At 38.0% G+C, this 15,481-nt stretch overlaps 1 protein-coding gene across 1 annotated transcript in view; it reads right to left on the reverse strand.

Moving 5' to 3' along the window:
- Positions 1–626: 626 nt before the first annotated feature.
- ELP4 (elongator acetyltransferase complex subunit 4) overlaps positions 627–15,481 on the reverse strand; it is a 145,729-nt gene continuing 130,874 nt past the window's right edge. Inside the window, exon 10 of the mRNA XM_074149418.1 lies at positions 627–2,943. Coding sequence (XP_074005519.1) covers positions 2,812–2,943 — 132 coding nt within the window. The 3' untranslated portion in view covers positions 627–2,811. The remainder of the gene's footprint in view (positions 2,944–15,481) is intronic.

The raw sequence follows: 15,481 nt of genomic DNA on the forward strand, positions 1-15,481 counted from the left end.
AAAAAATTGCAACAAACAAAAAAATCCCCTCACACTGCCGCCGTCTCTAGGGAAAAGGGCCCTCTGAGCAGAGGTAGGGATCACACAGATTTTCCATCCAAGCCAATAAGGAGGCTCTGAAGATGCAAAAAGAAGCTGGTAGCACATTGCAACAGCCCGTCAGAAGAGGCTGCACCCACTCTTTGATTACCTGAGCTGTGCCCCTCAGTTAAGTATCTGTCTTCAAATCAAGAGAAGAAGGAACCGAAGGGTGCTTTGTGCACAGGTGCTGGACAGTCACAGAGCGGTTATGGGGAAAAGCCACAGAAGATCACCATGTAAACACTTCTCTGGCTTCCCAAGTCAAAATTCCTTTTGGTGCAAAAACCGAAATCTACACTGTATCTACTATATATCAACATACTATTAGGTAGCACGTCCATAGCATTATTTCACTTATCATTTTACTGGATAAACCGAGTCACTGTCATCTGTTGTTGTAACCGATAGGATATTTTGGAATAAAAGAAGAGAAATTTTGCTCCATGTTTTTGCCTTGGGTAAATAACACTGTACATCTGTATCCTCTGACACTTATTTTACAAAGCATGTTTAGTGACTCAGAAAAAAAAAAAAATCCAGATTTGCAGACGGAGTTCCTTTTATTATTCAAAATATTTGTCAACTTTAATATTAACATACCGAAGTTTTTGAAATTGAAGTCTTATACATGCATAGGACACACATACACACACGTGCAATACATGCACTACTCACTAACAATTTTCAGTTAATATGTTAACTAGAAATCGACCGTGACTTTCATGATATTTTCTCCCTTGTATTAAGTCAATGACCTATTTAAGTATGTTGGCAGCAATTTATATGTCTTGTGACTTTATATTTCACAAAGAAATACTGTGTTTTGTGTTATTTACATTAAAAAGACATACTACGTAAAACTTCATTTTTGTTAGAAATAACTATCGTATTTAAATTATTTCATGCTTTCAAAAGGCACAGTTAAGTATCTAATGAGAACTTCCATTCAATGTTACACATAATACAAAAAGAGAAAAAATGTTTGAGACATCAATGATAATATTTTAAATATATTGGCATAGGAAAGTAGATGTCTTTTTGCTTTATTAATCTGACAGTTCAGTTCTGAAACTTTATTTTGAAAAGATTTAAAAAGGATTTGTGTCTTTAGAAATAAAAAATATAACAGGCATATCTAAAAAATATAGAAGAGAAAACCTGATTGTTACTACTAATGAAATAGCTGATGACAAAATAGTAGTCTTTTTGATTTTGATCACAAAAAATAAACTGGTAGTGACAGGATATGATGGATAGATTTGACATCCTGGCAAATCACTGTCATTGATTCAATTATTCTAATTCAGAATAAAAGCTGTATACAGTATGTGTTTATGCTACAGTGGAGTTTTTTAAGTGATTGACATTCATCATATTAGTTAGACAGTTTTAAAAGCTATGTCTTTGTTTTACACAGTGTTGTCAAGAAAAAAATAAAGTAGAACCTGAATTGCAGAAAAAAAAAGCAAACCACTTAACCAACTCTTGGTTCCAAACCCATCAAAATAAGTTACCATTATTGCATCCTATTAACATGTTCTTTGAAGAGTCAATTTCACTCCAGCCATGTAATATACTATTATAAAGACTAGATTTTGAAACTGTAATGCAATCTTACAGCTGGGTGGCTTGGAAGTTCTGCGGAGAAGAAGATATTACCTTTCAAAATGGAAGTCAGCCTCAGAAGAAAGAATGCAAACCACTTTAATTCACAGGTCAGCTTTGCTTCACTGTTCCTTTGTTTGATGACATATACACAGAGATACATACAAAATAGTCAGAAGTTCACAAATACTATATCTGAGAGTACAGAAGCCTGAATTACTTGTATATTGTGCCCTGCTTCAGACCAGCATGCTGTGATACTCTTCCCTGAGCTCAAATGCACTCTTCTGGTTTTCCAGCATTAATGTAGCTGTCGGTTTGAATTTCAATCTTGAATTATGTCTGTTGACATAATTTCATAGTGCTGACTTCAATTGTTTAGGATTACTGTTTTGAACTACATAAGGAAATCAATTCTTTTCTCTATGGTTAGTAAATGCCATTCAAGTGCATTTTAATGCATGTAGTAAGCCATAAGGCAAAGTAATTATCTAGAACATATTCAGATTCAAAAAACAACCATGCTTAATTACTGGCATATTAGAATAAAACTATCTTATATATTTTAAATTTATTATTACATATTTAATAAACCAATGTAAATATTTCCTGAAATTTAAGAAGGTTATTTCAATTACAAAAATGAGTGTTTTTAAAAGCATAACTGTGTAGTTTACTTTTGGAATAACATGTGACAATGAATTGCTTAGTTTCATTCCTTTATTTCAATAACTGTCCAACTTATTATTCATACAAAATATGAAAGGCAAGTATATAAAAATTCCATTGGGAAAAATATCCCTTTGTTTTTATTGTAAAAAAAGATCTAGAAATTAAAGCGTAATTTTCATATTTTAAGGAAAGGAACAAAATATTGTATGTTTCCAATTGAGTTGAACAATGGCAAGACCCAACACAACAGAAGCTATAACAAAAAGCAAAATGCAAACAAGCCCAGAATTAGTACAAAGAAACCAGAAAAAATAAAAAAAAAATGCACTATATGATAACATGTATTTTTAAAGACTGCTGGGTCAAATCATTAAGGAAAATATTTATATAAGTCATTAACACTCATAATTAGAGTGTCAGATAAATCTGAGTGAAACTGCTAAGTAGAAATCACTAGAAGTCCAGGTGCTTCTTGCCGATGGCCATAGCACCACATCCTGAGCTCAGCAGTTTGGCGGATTCTGCCAGATCCTGTTTGCTTGCGCGGCTCACTGTGTCTGACAAGTCTGGAGGCAAATGCAGTCGCTGTGGCAGGAGATTTTCAGGAGGGAGAGGGAGAGAGACGGGGAGAGAGAGAGAAGAAAGCGAGAGAGGAAAAAACAGGGAGGGGAGAAAAGAAAAAGAATAATTGCAGTAGAATTTATTTTCCTTAGCATATTTCAAAATGCAGTCTTTTTCCAGACTGATCAATGTTTACTCATGCAAATAAAACACTTCTCAGACACTCTTTTAGGCTGATCTGGAAACAGTTTTGTATATTTTCAATATACTGGATTCTGTAAATTGGAATAGATTTTTCCTCATGAAAATTTTCTAAACAAAATCCAAATTTGCTCAAGGAATTTAATTGTATCTGTGGGCATTTTTCCTTTAAAAACAAATGTTTTTCCTGTATGTTAGCCCCTACATCAACTCCTTTGATTTCTATGGCATTACAATATAAGTATAGCTTTATTTCAAACACGCATTCTTTGTGGCAGAGTTTGAAAACAGATGATGCGATGGTCAGAAGATGGAGAGGGCTCATCCTGGTTGCAGCATTATTCTGCTAGGGTGTTTCATCTTCATATTCTACTGCCATTTTTTAATAAAACCAAGCAGTGATAGCAGTTGCGTTTATATAAGGCAATCATATATGCTAATCAAACCTTGCCATCCCTTGCGAGTTGTAGGAACACTACATCTATTTTACAGATGAGGAAACCGAGACACAGGTTACACGATTGTCCACATGCACACAGTCCTTGCATAATAAACCTTATTTTTCAACTATGACAAAAATATTTCAGCTCTCCCTCTGAGGATCTCTTATGCTGGAGATATATAAAAGACATGACAGTACCATATAGCTTTTGTAAAGTAAGGTGAAAATTAATGTAAAACTGAGGCTTTACTTGGTTAATTACTGGCTCGCTTTTGGACACAGTGAGGTACTGAAAGCCGGTCAGATGAGACAGTTGAGCATTGTCTACACAGTGCAATAATTTATGAAACTGGTATCATGAAAGGAGCACATTTCTTGAAAGATTTAGTAGGCAAAAGCTAAACTGTGTGGCTCTTCTCTTAAAACGCACATGCTTCTGAAGGGAACAGGGTAACAGTAATGGCTGCAAAACTGCATTAGGAGGTTGTGTGGAACTATCCTTATTCTCTGCTTTTGCTATGTTTTTGCTTTTATCACAACACATAAATACAGCTGCCTTTTATTCAATACCTTTGCAGCTTTCGTAGGATAAGAATTAAATTCAAACGCATAAGAAATTTACAGCAGGCTGACTGTTCAGTTCATTGCAGGCTTTGAGATTGTGCAATTAGGCATAACTTGAGAGGTGCTCCAAAGTGCATCCTACCACCGGCCACTCCTGGCTGTGGGCAGTGCGGGGAGAAGAACGTGTGCTGGGTTGTCATCTTCTCCAAGGGAAGGAAATGCATAAAGTAACGCATGTGGATTAGGAAAGCCAGTGCCCAGGGTGAGAAGACATACCTCAGTGTTAAAATAGGAGAAATGTATGTATTTATGTGTAGCACTTCGCTCATGAAGCACAATTTATTTATCAAAACCCACCCTCCATATATACCATTTAGTGACTATGCAGCTCTTATATTTCCCTGTATTAAAATCAGTGCTGTGGCATGGTATTGTTCACTTCCAATTATTCCCAAGGAGGTTAAGCATGGCTGTGGATGTGAACTGTGGTCCGTGATGGCTCATTTCTACATCTACAATATAACCGAGGGCATGTGCCTATCTTGTTTGTCTGCTGAGAAAAGCGTTTGCTAGGAGAGAGCCTATGTACAACCTGGACTGTATGAGGGGGGGGGCTGTAACCACTGGAAAACGAAGGATGAGGAAAAGTCGGGAAGTGCAGGGGAGCACTTGGCAGTTCTTTCAGTCACATTTTCTGTCCAAAAAAAGTGTAGAGTACTCTGCTAGCAGGGTACAGGGTATCTGGTATGTGGGAGGTGGAGAGACAAGTGAACTAATCCAACCTTCTCCCGCTCACTGTTAGCGTCTCTCTGCCCTCACCGGGGAGCAGAAGAGGTGGCTTCCTCTAGGGGGAATGTAGGACCACTGTCTTCTTCCTGCAACTACTCACCTCTTTGCTAGGTCTGCCAAATGGATTCAGAGCAAGGTGATGAAGAGCGAACAGAACCAAGACTCAGCAAACTCATCTTATGCAGGGATTAACCAGTATCACAGATGGGGTACAACTGTAAACCCCGTCACACTGGCCTGGACTTAAAGTGTGGTCAAAAGGAAAAAAAACTCTTATATTTATACAGCTGCTTAGTCAACTCTGTGTTTGTTCACTAATGTATATTATAAACAGAAAATAGGTAGAAGAATATTTATAAATTTGCAAAGACTCAAATGGGAAAAGTAAAAATTAAAGATCCTCATTGGATGGTTGGACTGAATTAGGCTTTTACGGATGTATTTGTTATGATACAGTGTTTCATTATACACACATATACTCTTCTTCCCCCATTGTATGCAGTGAAGAGGATGCACACTGCTCATTTAGTGACTGGCTATTCAGTATTTTGTTTTCTTGCCACTGTTTACTCTGAACTTTTCTGATGTATTTATTGTACACTATTCAAACCTTGTTCTGAAGACGGAATGGCTTCTCAATAGCACATGCCAGCATATAGCACTTGAATGCTTCACAAATACCAACTGTGTTATTTTCCTAATATTCTCATGAGATAAGGCAGCAAAGTTACCTCCACTTTAGAGACAGGAAATTGAGGCACATAAAACACATGGCAAAAGGTATCTACTAATTTCAGAAACACAATCCAAGGCATTTAGAACTTGCTTTTCCAGAATGTTTAACAGCATTTCACATGTTCAAATGCTAACTTCCTTTGCAGCTGTGAGTATTTCTTCAAGAACCCCCAGTCAGGCGCTCAGGAAGCGAGAGACAAAATATACAAGTACAGAAATAAAAATGCTAGGTTGAAGCGACATGATCACGCAGAAGCTCAGTGGTACAGGCAGAGACACATCATACCTTCCATGATATCCTTCAATCGTCTTAATTATGAGACCATCCCTCTTGCAATCCTTGCCCTCCCTCCAATCCCAATTTTCAAACATTACAACAAATTGCTGGTTCTCCAGGAAGCGTATTTCACCGCATATGCCACGTTCATCCTCAGATCACAAGCATTCTGAACAATAAACAACACTGGGGTCCTCTGAAAACAACTGAATATTATCCTGCCATTAAGATCTGAATCACAGCATACACACACAGAGACTACCTCTGAATAAAGCCTGAACAGAAATCTCAAACTATCATTCCTTACATTTTCTGTGTGCAGCTTAAAAACATAAACATTGCTGCAATATTAATCCCATTAAGTGTTTTAACACCATCACAAAATATTCTAAATTGTAAATTACAAACAAACTGGAAATTCATTGCATGCCATTATACAGACATCCATAGGCTAAACAACAGGACTTTATTTTTGGCACCAGTAGGGATGTTGCAGTCACTTGAACTAAGGCAGTAAGTGAGAGCATGAATAGGCTGTGATCCTTTCTGAACACCAGCATTACAGAACGATCAGACATTTTCACAGATATTTGCTGACCACAGAGAAACAATCACATTGAAAGTCCCAGTTTAGGACAAAATGTTTCCTGGTGGACAGACTTCTTTGCTATTTCTGAGGCTGTGACCTCCACCCTGTTCAATCTGCCTTTCTCTTATCAGTCGGATGAGAATCAGGCTCATTTTGCTCACGTTGGCAATCCCAGCCCCTGGTACCCAGGCCTCCCATCCTGCAACTGGTCTTCATGACAAAAATGCCCCTTCTCCAGCTACCTGCAGTCCTCAGCCCCTGCCCCAGCCAGTCTCAGCTTTACGCTTCCAAGCTTTTCATTCCTGCTCCTGCCAGTCCTGGGTTTCTGTTGCCTGTTTCTATATCCCCTCCTCCCTTTCTTAATGTCTAGGTCCAAATTCAGCACCAGGCCACACTTCCATGCCTCAGCCCCTTGTCTTCCTCACCCCCTATTTTGTCCTCCTCCTCTTCCCACCTCTTGTTCTTGGTCTGCCCTTCTTTCTTCTGTTGGCACTGCTTTCTGTCCTCTCCTTTCCACCCCTGCCCCTCTCCTCTGCCCTGGTGTCCCCCGCCAACAGGCACTGGCTTGCCTCCCAGTCCCAAAAGCAGGTACATCCCTGGGAAAGGGTCACGCTGGATACACAGCACTGAGTGTGCCGGGGCCAAAGAGCTGGATTTTCATAGGACAGCAAACGCATCCCTGGCATAAATGCCAGACATAAAATTGCATATTTTCATTTGTTCTTTTAAATAACTGAAGGTTTTTCACTAACACATTTCAGCGTGCGGATAAACACAAAACTTCCTGTGGCCAACAGCAAGCTGGCAGGGCAACAATATTTTAAGTCAAAATGGTCACAGTCTGGCAAAAGTAAATATGCAAGCGAAAACAGGATCCCATAATCGCCCTCCTTGTGATAATTTCTTAAAGCCTGTATCAAAGAAAGGTAAAGTTTGTCAGTGTAAAAACTTGGGAAGGCTGGAGTAAACTTCCTTTGCGCAAAGTTAATTGTGTATTTGCATTATTATAGTGTGCATAATTACATGATCACACACTATTTTCACCCATGCAGGCTGTCAGAAAGGTTTAAACTTGTGACCTGCCGAATCAGACTTTAAGTTTCATTAACTCGATGACGGAATTCCTGGCTATGGAAGAAGGCCATTCCTGCACAAAGCATCGCTCGGGAAGGGGCAGGACGCGAGTGAGTGCCGGTGCTTCCCGCCTGCTCTGTTTGGGGCAGGTCCCGAAGGCTTTGCGGTGATAGGAACAATCACACTGAACCCAGCTAAGCACACAGCTTTAGGGCATGCATTACGAAAGGAAAACAGTTCAGACAAAACTTATTACATACTTTGCCTCTGCTCCTCCCTCTGCCTGAAGAAAACTTCTAATTACTTTACTTGTTCTTGAATGGGGAAAAAAAAAGAAGTTGAAGTGGAAGCTAAGAATATGTAAAATGACAGGCCAGAAGGGACAGTGAGCAGTTAGTCCAGTCCCAGACCTGAGGACCAAATACAGCACTGATGGTTTTCTGACACTGGTCTGCCTTGTAGGACTGGCTTGTAAAGATCCAAGTCATGGCTATTCTAGGAACATCCAGTGGGCTAGTACATTTGTTTGGGATGTAACTTATTTTTTTTTGAAACAATGAAATCCCCAGTAGACAAAAATACTAGCAGGTGCTTTTGCCAGTGTAGCTTATTGTATCAAGGGGACTGTTTTACACATTTATTATAAAAAACAGGCTTTCCAGTGTAAAACTTTTTTCTCTTCAGTATTAAGAGGACTGACCAGCAGTTTTCCTAATGACCTCTCCTGATGTTGATTATACCTCGGTTACAAAATGCATAGAACAGTATGCAGGTTTTAATTGACTATAGAAGGTGTTGAAAATAAAGTAAAAATCGTGTGACTGAACCCAAGTAACCAACGACAGGGTAAACAAAGAGCTAGCTACTAGAAATAACGTTAAAGAACTGATTACTATTCAACGATACACATAAGCTACACACACTCTTCTGAGGAATCTACTGGCACTGCATTGTGGAGGCAACTCGTGAAATCCAGTATTACACCTACACAGTATAAACAACAATCAGTTCATAAAAGTACTTTTCAGATTTGAGGAAATGTGTGTCTGTACAGATTGTTTTTAGACTGGCTGAAATATTTGGAAATAATTGAGGTGGAAGACACTCAAGATACAGCAAAATTTCATAAAATTAATTGAGGGCTACTAAAATCACATACGCTGAAAAATGTTTTAAGGAATAAAAAAAATCAAAATGCTTAGCCATGGTATGATAAGCAGATATACATATACTGGCAAAAATCTAAACCCAAAGTAATTCTTCTTACTGCAAAATTACTATGATATTTTGGTAGCTATTATAAGTGTAATACTGTAGCAAACAAGTATATAATAACATGAGTGATGCAAAATCATTGAATCTCATAAAAAAAAAGAGGTGGTACTTCATTCTTAATCTGATATATACTAAAGTAATTCCATTGAAGTTAACCTTATGACTCTGCTAACAGTTACAGGAAGCTCTAACAACTGAGCCCAAACTTCCCAAAATTAAACTTAAAAAAAATCTTTACAGTTCCATTTATTTGGATCTTTGACAAGAAAATTTGCTTATTAGTCTACTACGGCTGCAGCCCTGCCTAGGGGCAGGGAGATGGGTTAATGACCTCTCTAGATCCCTTCTAGTTCCATTTGCTACAACTCCATGAAGACTGAAGTCACCAAAGCCGAAGGGATTTGGTTTAAGGGGAAAAGGGGGGTGGGGAGAAGAATTTTAGGAATGCTGGGAAAATGAAAGATGCAGAGTCCTAGTTGGGGAGCTTTATATCCTACTTATTTCTCTTTGAAGCAGATAAAGCCATTCCATAAAGCCCACACAAGAGTCCATGGTACAGAGGCCGAGTTCCTGTTACAGTTTGCTCTTCTGCTTATGATGCCCATAATACACCCCTTGCATTATGTTTTCCTTTTTTTCTATTATTTTTATTATCTTTTTATTATTACCTCATTTATAATTGCTAGCAATTATTTCTATTAACATAGTATCTAGGAAAACATGTCAGCATTTTTGCAGGTATCATGAAAAAGGTGGGTTTTAAAAAGAAATCTGCAAGAGGTTAGTAAAGCAGCTTTATAAAACCTCCTCTTAGAGTGAAGAACCCCATTTCCTGCTTGAAAATCATCTAACTGTCAAGTGATTGTCACCATTACCTGACTGGAAATAGATTTTTTGATAATGAATAAGACCTCACAGGCAGGCTGGGGGGAAAGGACATTAGATATGTGTATTATGAGGAAATGAATTATATTTTATATGACACATAGTCTATTGGAGTGACATAACACTTATATCGACATAACTTTGTAACAACTCACATACAAATCTGACAATACCACTATGAAAAGATATAAAATTCTTATTACTGCCACAAAATCTAAAAATACTTCTGAGTTAATGTAAATTCACAGTAAGCCCTTTACCACTGAAGACATTATAGGGTCTCACAGCAAGGACTAGGAAAGTCAGGCGAACAGCAGCGAACCTTGTCAGGCAGAAATCATATGATAGTCCTGAAATTTGGTTACAACTAGTGTCTCACAATCTATAAAGTTCATCTTGTGGAGAGAATGGTGCCAAACTATCCTCCCATAACTGCATTTAGGTCTTAGACAAACTATTTTAAAACATTTACTATGAATCTCCTACATTGTTGTTCACATTACAGTTTTCTCAGCATTTTAACAAATTCAGGAGACAAACCAGTTGGTGACTATTTTTCTTTAAAATGGACATGAACTCAGTTTCTTCTTGTACAGATGCTACATTACCATTTTTAAATCACAGCAATAGATACATTTTCTAAACTGATTATAAAGACAAAAGACTTGACTTTAAAAAGAGCATTCTAAAATTTTCTACTTTTCAGGTAACTGTGATTGACTTAAAACTAATCACAACTATATCAACCCATGTTAAAATAAGCACATCTACCATATGCATTTCCTATTTCTTTTATTTAAGTTGAAGCATAATCTGAGCCGTCAAAATTAATTATTGCTAACATCAGGCGTTGAGAGAAGACTTCCACTAAGAATAGCTGATAAATATACTTCTACCTACATATCCCTGTCTGTCTGCTAAAGGACACATTGATAATATGAAAATAATTTTTTATATATAGCTAATACTACTTAAAATACTTGAACACAATTATAAAACTCTCTTTTGCCATCACTTACAGAGTATAAAATAGAACTACGATAATTCTCACTTTCACCTCATTTGCAGGACAGTGGTTTTGTTGTGGGTTTCCAATACTACAAAGAGATTATTTAAAAAGTGACTTTAAAGACACCTGGCAAAATTAAGAACTACTAATAAACTCGTTTCCTTTTGTGACACATTTTGTAAAAGCTGTTTTACGTTTCAGAATGCTGAATCTTAATATGTGCTCTTCAGTGCAGCTTTCCTGTGTATCTGCTTTACAGAAGTGATATGTTAATATCCAGGAGAATTAAATTCAAACTGTGCTGATTCATTTGGATGTGCCACATGGTACTGTTTCTGTTCTCTGACCAGAAAACTATGCAAAGTACTTAAAAATCTGAATTCCTGAGTCTGAATTTAAAACTCAGTTTATTTAAACACTGGCTGTTGCAAAGCGAAAATCTTTCAGAGATCATTTTCACCAATGGAATTCTATTCTGTACATGTTTATGTAAAATGAGTCCCTAGGGGATTTCAGATGGCTGAAGAAGTTCCAGTAACATGTGAGTAGAGACAGGTGGGTTTTTGCATGTGCAGCATTAGTCACTACTTTTCAGCAACAGGAAAGGAAACGACAATTGTCTGAACAAACTCTTTCATTCCAAAGAAAAACTCTCAAATTTGTTAAAGACTATTTGCTACATGTGAAGGCACACAACGGAAAGATAAAAATATCAGCAAGATTTATCTTCTCTGATGCTTGAGAATGCTGAACGTTTGGCACCACGGAGTGCTCTAAATCACAAGCACAAGTAACAGACCCACTTCAAATTGTAACTGTAGTCTCTGCATAATGAAGAAGCTCCCCATGTTATAAAGGGCTGGATTGATCAGTGATGGTTATAGACTGTCCAGGGACTACAGCTGTTCAAATGCTCATCTGATTCAAAATTCAGAGAAATACACGGTAATGTTACAACCAGAACTGTACTAAATATTTACATAGCATACTATTGTAGTACTTACTGATCCTGCTCTTATCAAGAACATATTGAAAGACCCTCTCTGTCCTGAAGAGTTTACAGTCTGAATACACAAAGCGGGTAAAAAGGAAGAACTGAAAGATAGAATATCCAGGAAGAATGAAAAGTGTCGTGATATATACATATTGTATTAATGCCAAAGCTTTTTTTCCCTTCTAACTGAAAAAATGTTCTATGAGAAAGAGTACCCTGCATAGAAAGGCAAGTGGAAGAGAACAGGGAAGAAATTAAGTGACAAAGGGCTGAAGAGAAGATGTAGTGAAGAAAGGGAAAGAAGGAGGATAGAAGGAGATATATTATCTAGGCGCATTATAGTTGAGACTGTCTAAAAGCTGAAGGGAAATTCTGTTCTAAATTTAAACAGTAGTTCATGAGTCCAATGTTATGATCTATGTCCAAAGCAAGCAGACTAACATTTCTCCTGTAGATCTGTTCTTTTTGCTGAATTTCTCTTCCCTGGGCTTACATAAGAGGAGCCTGGGACCTGTGATGCAAGTCTGAGTAATTCCAGGGCTCTCAGGACAGTCTGGACGGATGCTAATATTAATGTCACATTCTCTTCCCTGACAGATTAATTCAACCTTATTACAGCTGTCTACAAGTCAGACATTCAGTCCAACCTGCATTATATACTTGGGATGAGATAAAACATCCTTGCAAGCGCTTGCCCATCTCTGCTGATTATTCAGGAAACCTGGATGACCGGTTTAAACTAAATTCTTAACTTGGAGTGTAAAAGGTCAAGTCCTACAACTATATGAAGATTCTCATCGAGTTTGTGCCTCCACTAATATCTCCTCTTTCTTTGAATGACATTGCAATATGCCACAAAGTACAGATTTCCTATCAAACCACAGATGGCTCATTGGAAATGTTCCAGAGCTGCTGGCGATGCCCGCGCTGCTCTACAACAACTTGGGCCTCTCTATTGAGAGGCTTGAGAAGTGTTGAAGACACTGTGTACAAACAAAAGCCGTGTAAGCGAGGAGGAGGGAGACACAGCAATCAGAGACAGAAGCATCTGTTCTAGGAGCTCCAACATATTGCAGTGTTACTGTCACCCTCTAAAATTTCAGCTAAGTTGGAAAACTAACCAAATGTTTGAATTCGCATCCAAAGCTACCTGTTAAAGTTCACTATCAAGCTTCTGTCTCAGTTCAAATATTTTGCTACATTTCAGAAAACTCATCAACAGGCCCATTTAAAAAGTATCATTTTATCTCAGGGTGTGCAACAACACAAATAACTGATAAAATGCATTCTGCCTCTTGATAAAATTGTCCAGACAGATTTCAACACTTCACAGAGAGGTTATGCTCCAAGACAGGTAACTCACACCGGCAAGTCTCCATTACGAGTGCATTTCAATGCCTGATTTGCCAACTCAAAAAAGAGAGACAACAGAAATGCAAACCGACTTCCGAACAGTTCTGCCAGCTATTGCTAAAATACCCATTGCCTACAAGTTTCCACTGATTTCCAGTACCTAGTCTCTATAGATCCTATGAAATTTAGAGTTTAATGAAGTGCTTTCTGAAGAAGAACAGAAGAAAACGGGAGCTGCTCCGAGAATTTGGACCAGCCCAGCTGTGGGCTGCCCCGCTGCTGTCTCGGCCGTTTTTCTGGATGTTGTGCACATTGGCAATGCTGATTTCCTCCTACACGTCAGTTGCAGAAGCTGTGTGTACAAACACAAAATGTAAGGACAAACGCACGTGCACACATTAATTATGACTGCATACGAGTTACTGATAACAGCCCATGTGTCTACCTACAGAATCTCGCCAAGGCACGCAGCATCACTCCAGAAAGCACTGAGACAGCGAGAGCTGGATTGTTTTACATTCGACTGCACAACTCAAGCCACCCATACAATATGTCCCTGAATGCCTCTGTCTCAAGAGACCAGTGTCACAGGTTTGGCAAGTTGCTGGTTATGAAGAAGGAGCGCACAGGGGGGCAAAATGTAAATGCTAGCTGGGGGGGGTATTGTTTTACACTGGGAGTAGCCCTATGCTCAGTAGTCTATTTACTTTTTTAGGTCAGCTAGAATTAGAAAATTTCCATTGCTAGGCAGCCCAGCACATCTGTGAAGCATTTCTGGGCGTTCAGACCTGAAGCACGCGCTGCCCAAAGGGAAGATTCATTACCCCGGGTTACATGGCTCACCAGTCCCTCCCCCAGACGGCACACGGGCTTCGGCACCAGGAAAGCGCCTTAACTTCCTGCAGAAACATATTACATGACCAGAACACAATAATTAGCACATTTGTAAAGCTTCAGGGATAGGAACAATTTAATAGCTTTTTAAAGCAGACTAATTTTCTGGAGCTTTTAATCTCTTTTTTTTTTTTTTTTTCTTTATTATTTTGCTTTTCATGCATGGGCAAGTTCGTCTTTGCTACAGGTATTTTCTGAGTCTGCCTGGCAGGATTATTATGTGTAGAGAAACACAAATTATTCAATCACTTTAAAACAGTGCTAGAGAAATGAAAAAGTGCTATGTAAGTGCAAACTATTATTACTAATCTCTGTTTTAAAATCAAGTATCATTTAGATAGCTAAATGTATTGCTGGTTTACAAAATTCTGCACATCTACAAACAAGGCTGCTAAACAGAAGACCAGTTTGTTTATGTCTGCAGCTTTTCACAAGCTAGAAACTTCAGGTCTGCAATGGTAAATGCCGCTGTCAGATGCTCCACACTATGGCAAAACCAGGCCAGAAGAGAAAAAAAATACGTTTCTGCTAACGTATTCTGCTATACATTCTGCTATCATTTGGGTCTTCTCACCCCAAAAACTGGCAGTGATATAGGAAGCATGTTTGGTTCCTGTAACTCACAGGTGAAGATGTGGACACAATTCATATTTTAAGTATCTCTTATTTTCAGTACTAATCCCCCATGACTCATGAGCGCTACAGTTTAAAACTCCAGCTAACAAAGCCTTTTGTAGTATTACTACCAAATAATCTTAGACTTCAGAAATCACTGAAGTGTAATTTAATATCCGTAATATTGGATCAACCTGGTTTGGTATGAAAACACACTGTGGCATATTTTTACTCAGTGAGTGATATTGCTTATACCAAAAAAATGTAAAAATGGCATTGGTGATCAAGTGGTCATTTTGACTACCCTAACGGAAGTTTAAGCAAGGAATAAGAAGTTTCTGGGGAAAGGTTAAAAGACAGGTCACGCTAATTCCTTTTTAAATTACTCTAAGGCAGTAGGACTCAGTGTAAACCGGAACAAATATACTAAATATAAATGACAGAAACTGGTATCACATTAAATGCAAGACTTCTGTGAGTAATTGAGATTAAAATAAGCATTACTATTTATCTGGAACTTAGGGGGGGAGGACTGAACATTTGAGCAAATTCCTACATCAAAAATGTGTTTTGTACAGAAACTATATGTCAAATTATAGTTATTTGCTTTACAGTTGTTTCTAGCAGTTATTTAGTTCTGTACTTTTCATGTGTCAGTATTTTTTTCATTTCAATTCTTTTCTCCCCACTACAAGTAAGTCTCTTTAGAGCAATAAGATCTTTAAAATCCCTTTAGTGTTTAGAAATGTCAACAATTCAGTAGACTATACTTGATGAATAGGCCATATAGAAAAACCTGCCTCAAGTTTTTATCTCAAGAGAAGTAAGGTGCTTTGAAGAGCACTTGATTTGAGATTTAGAAGCCT

This window comes from Numenius arquata, chromosome 6 (genome assembly GCF_964106895.1).
Source record: "Numenius arquata chromosome 6, bNumArq3.hap1.1, whole genome shotgun sequence".
NCBI lineage: Eukaryota > Metazoa > Chordata > Aves > Charadriiformes > Scolopacidae > Numenius > Numenius arquata.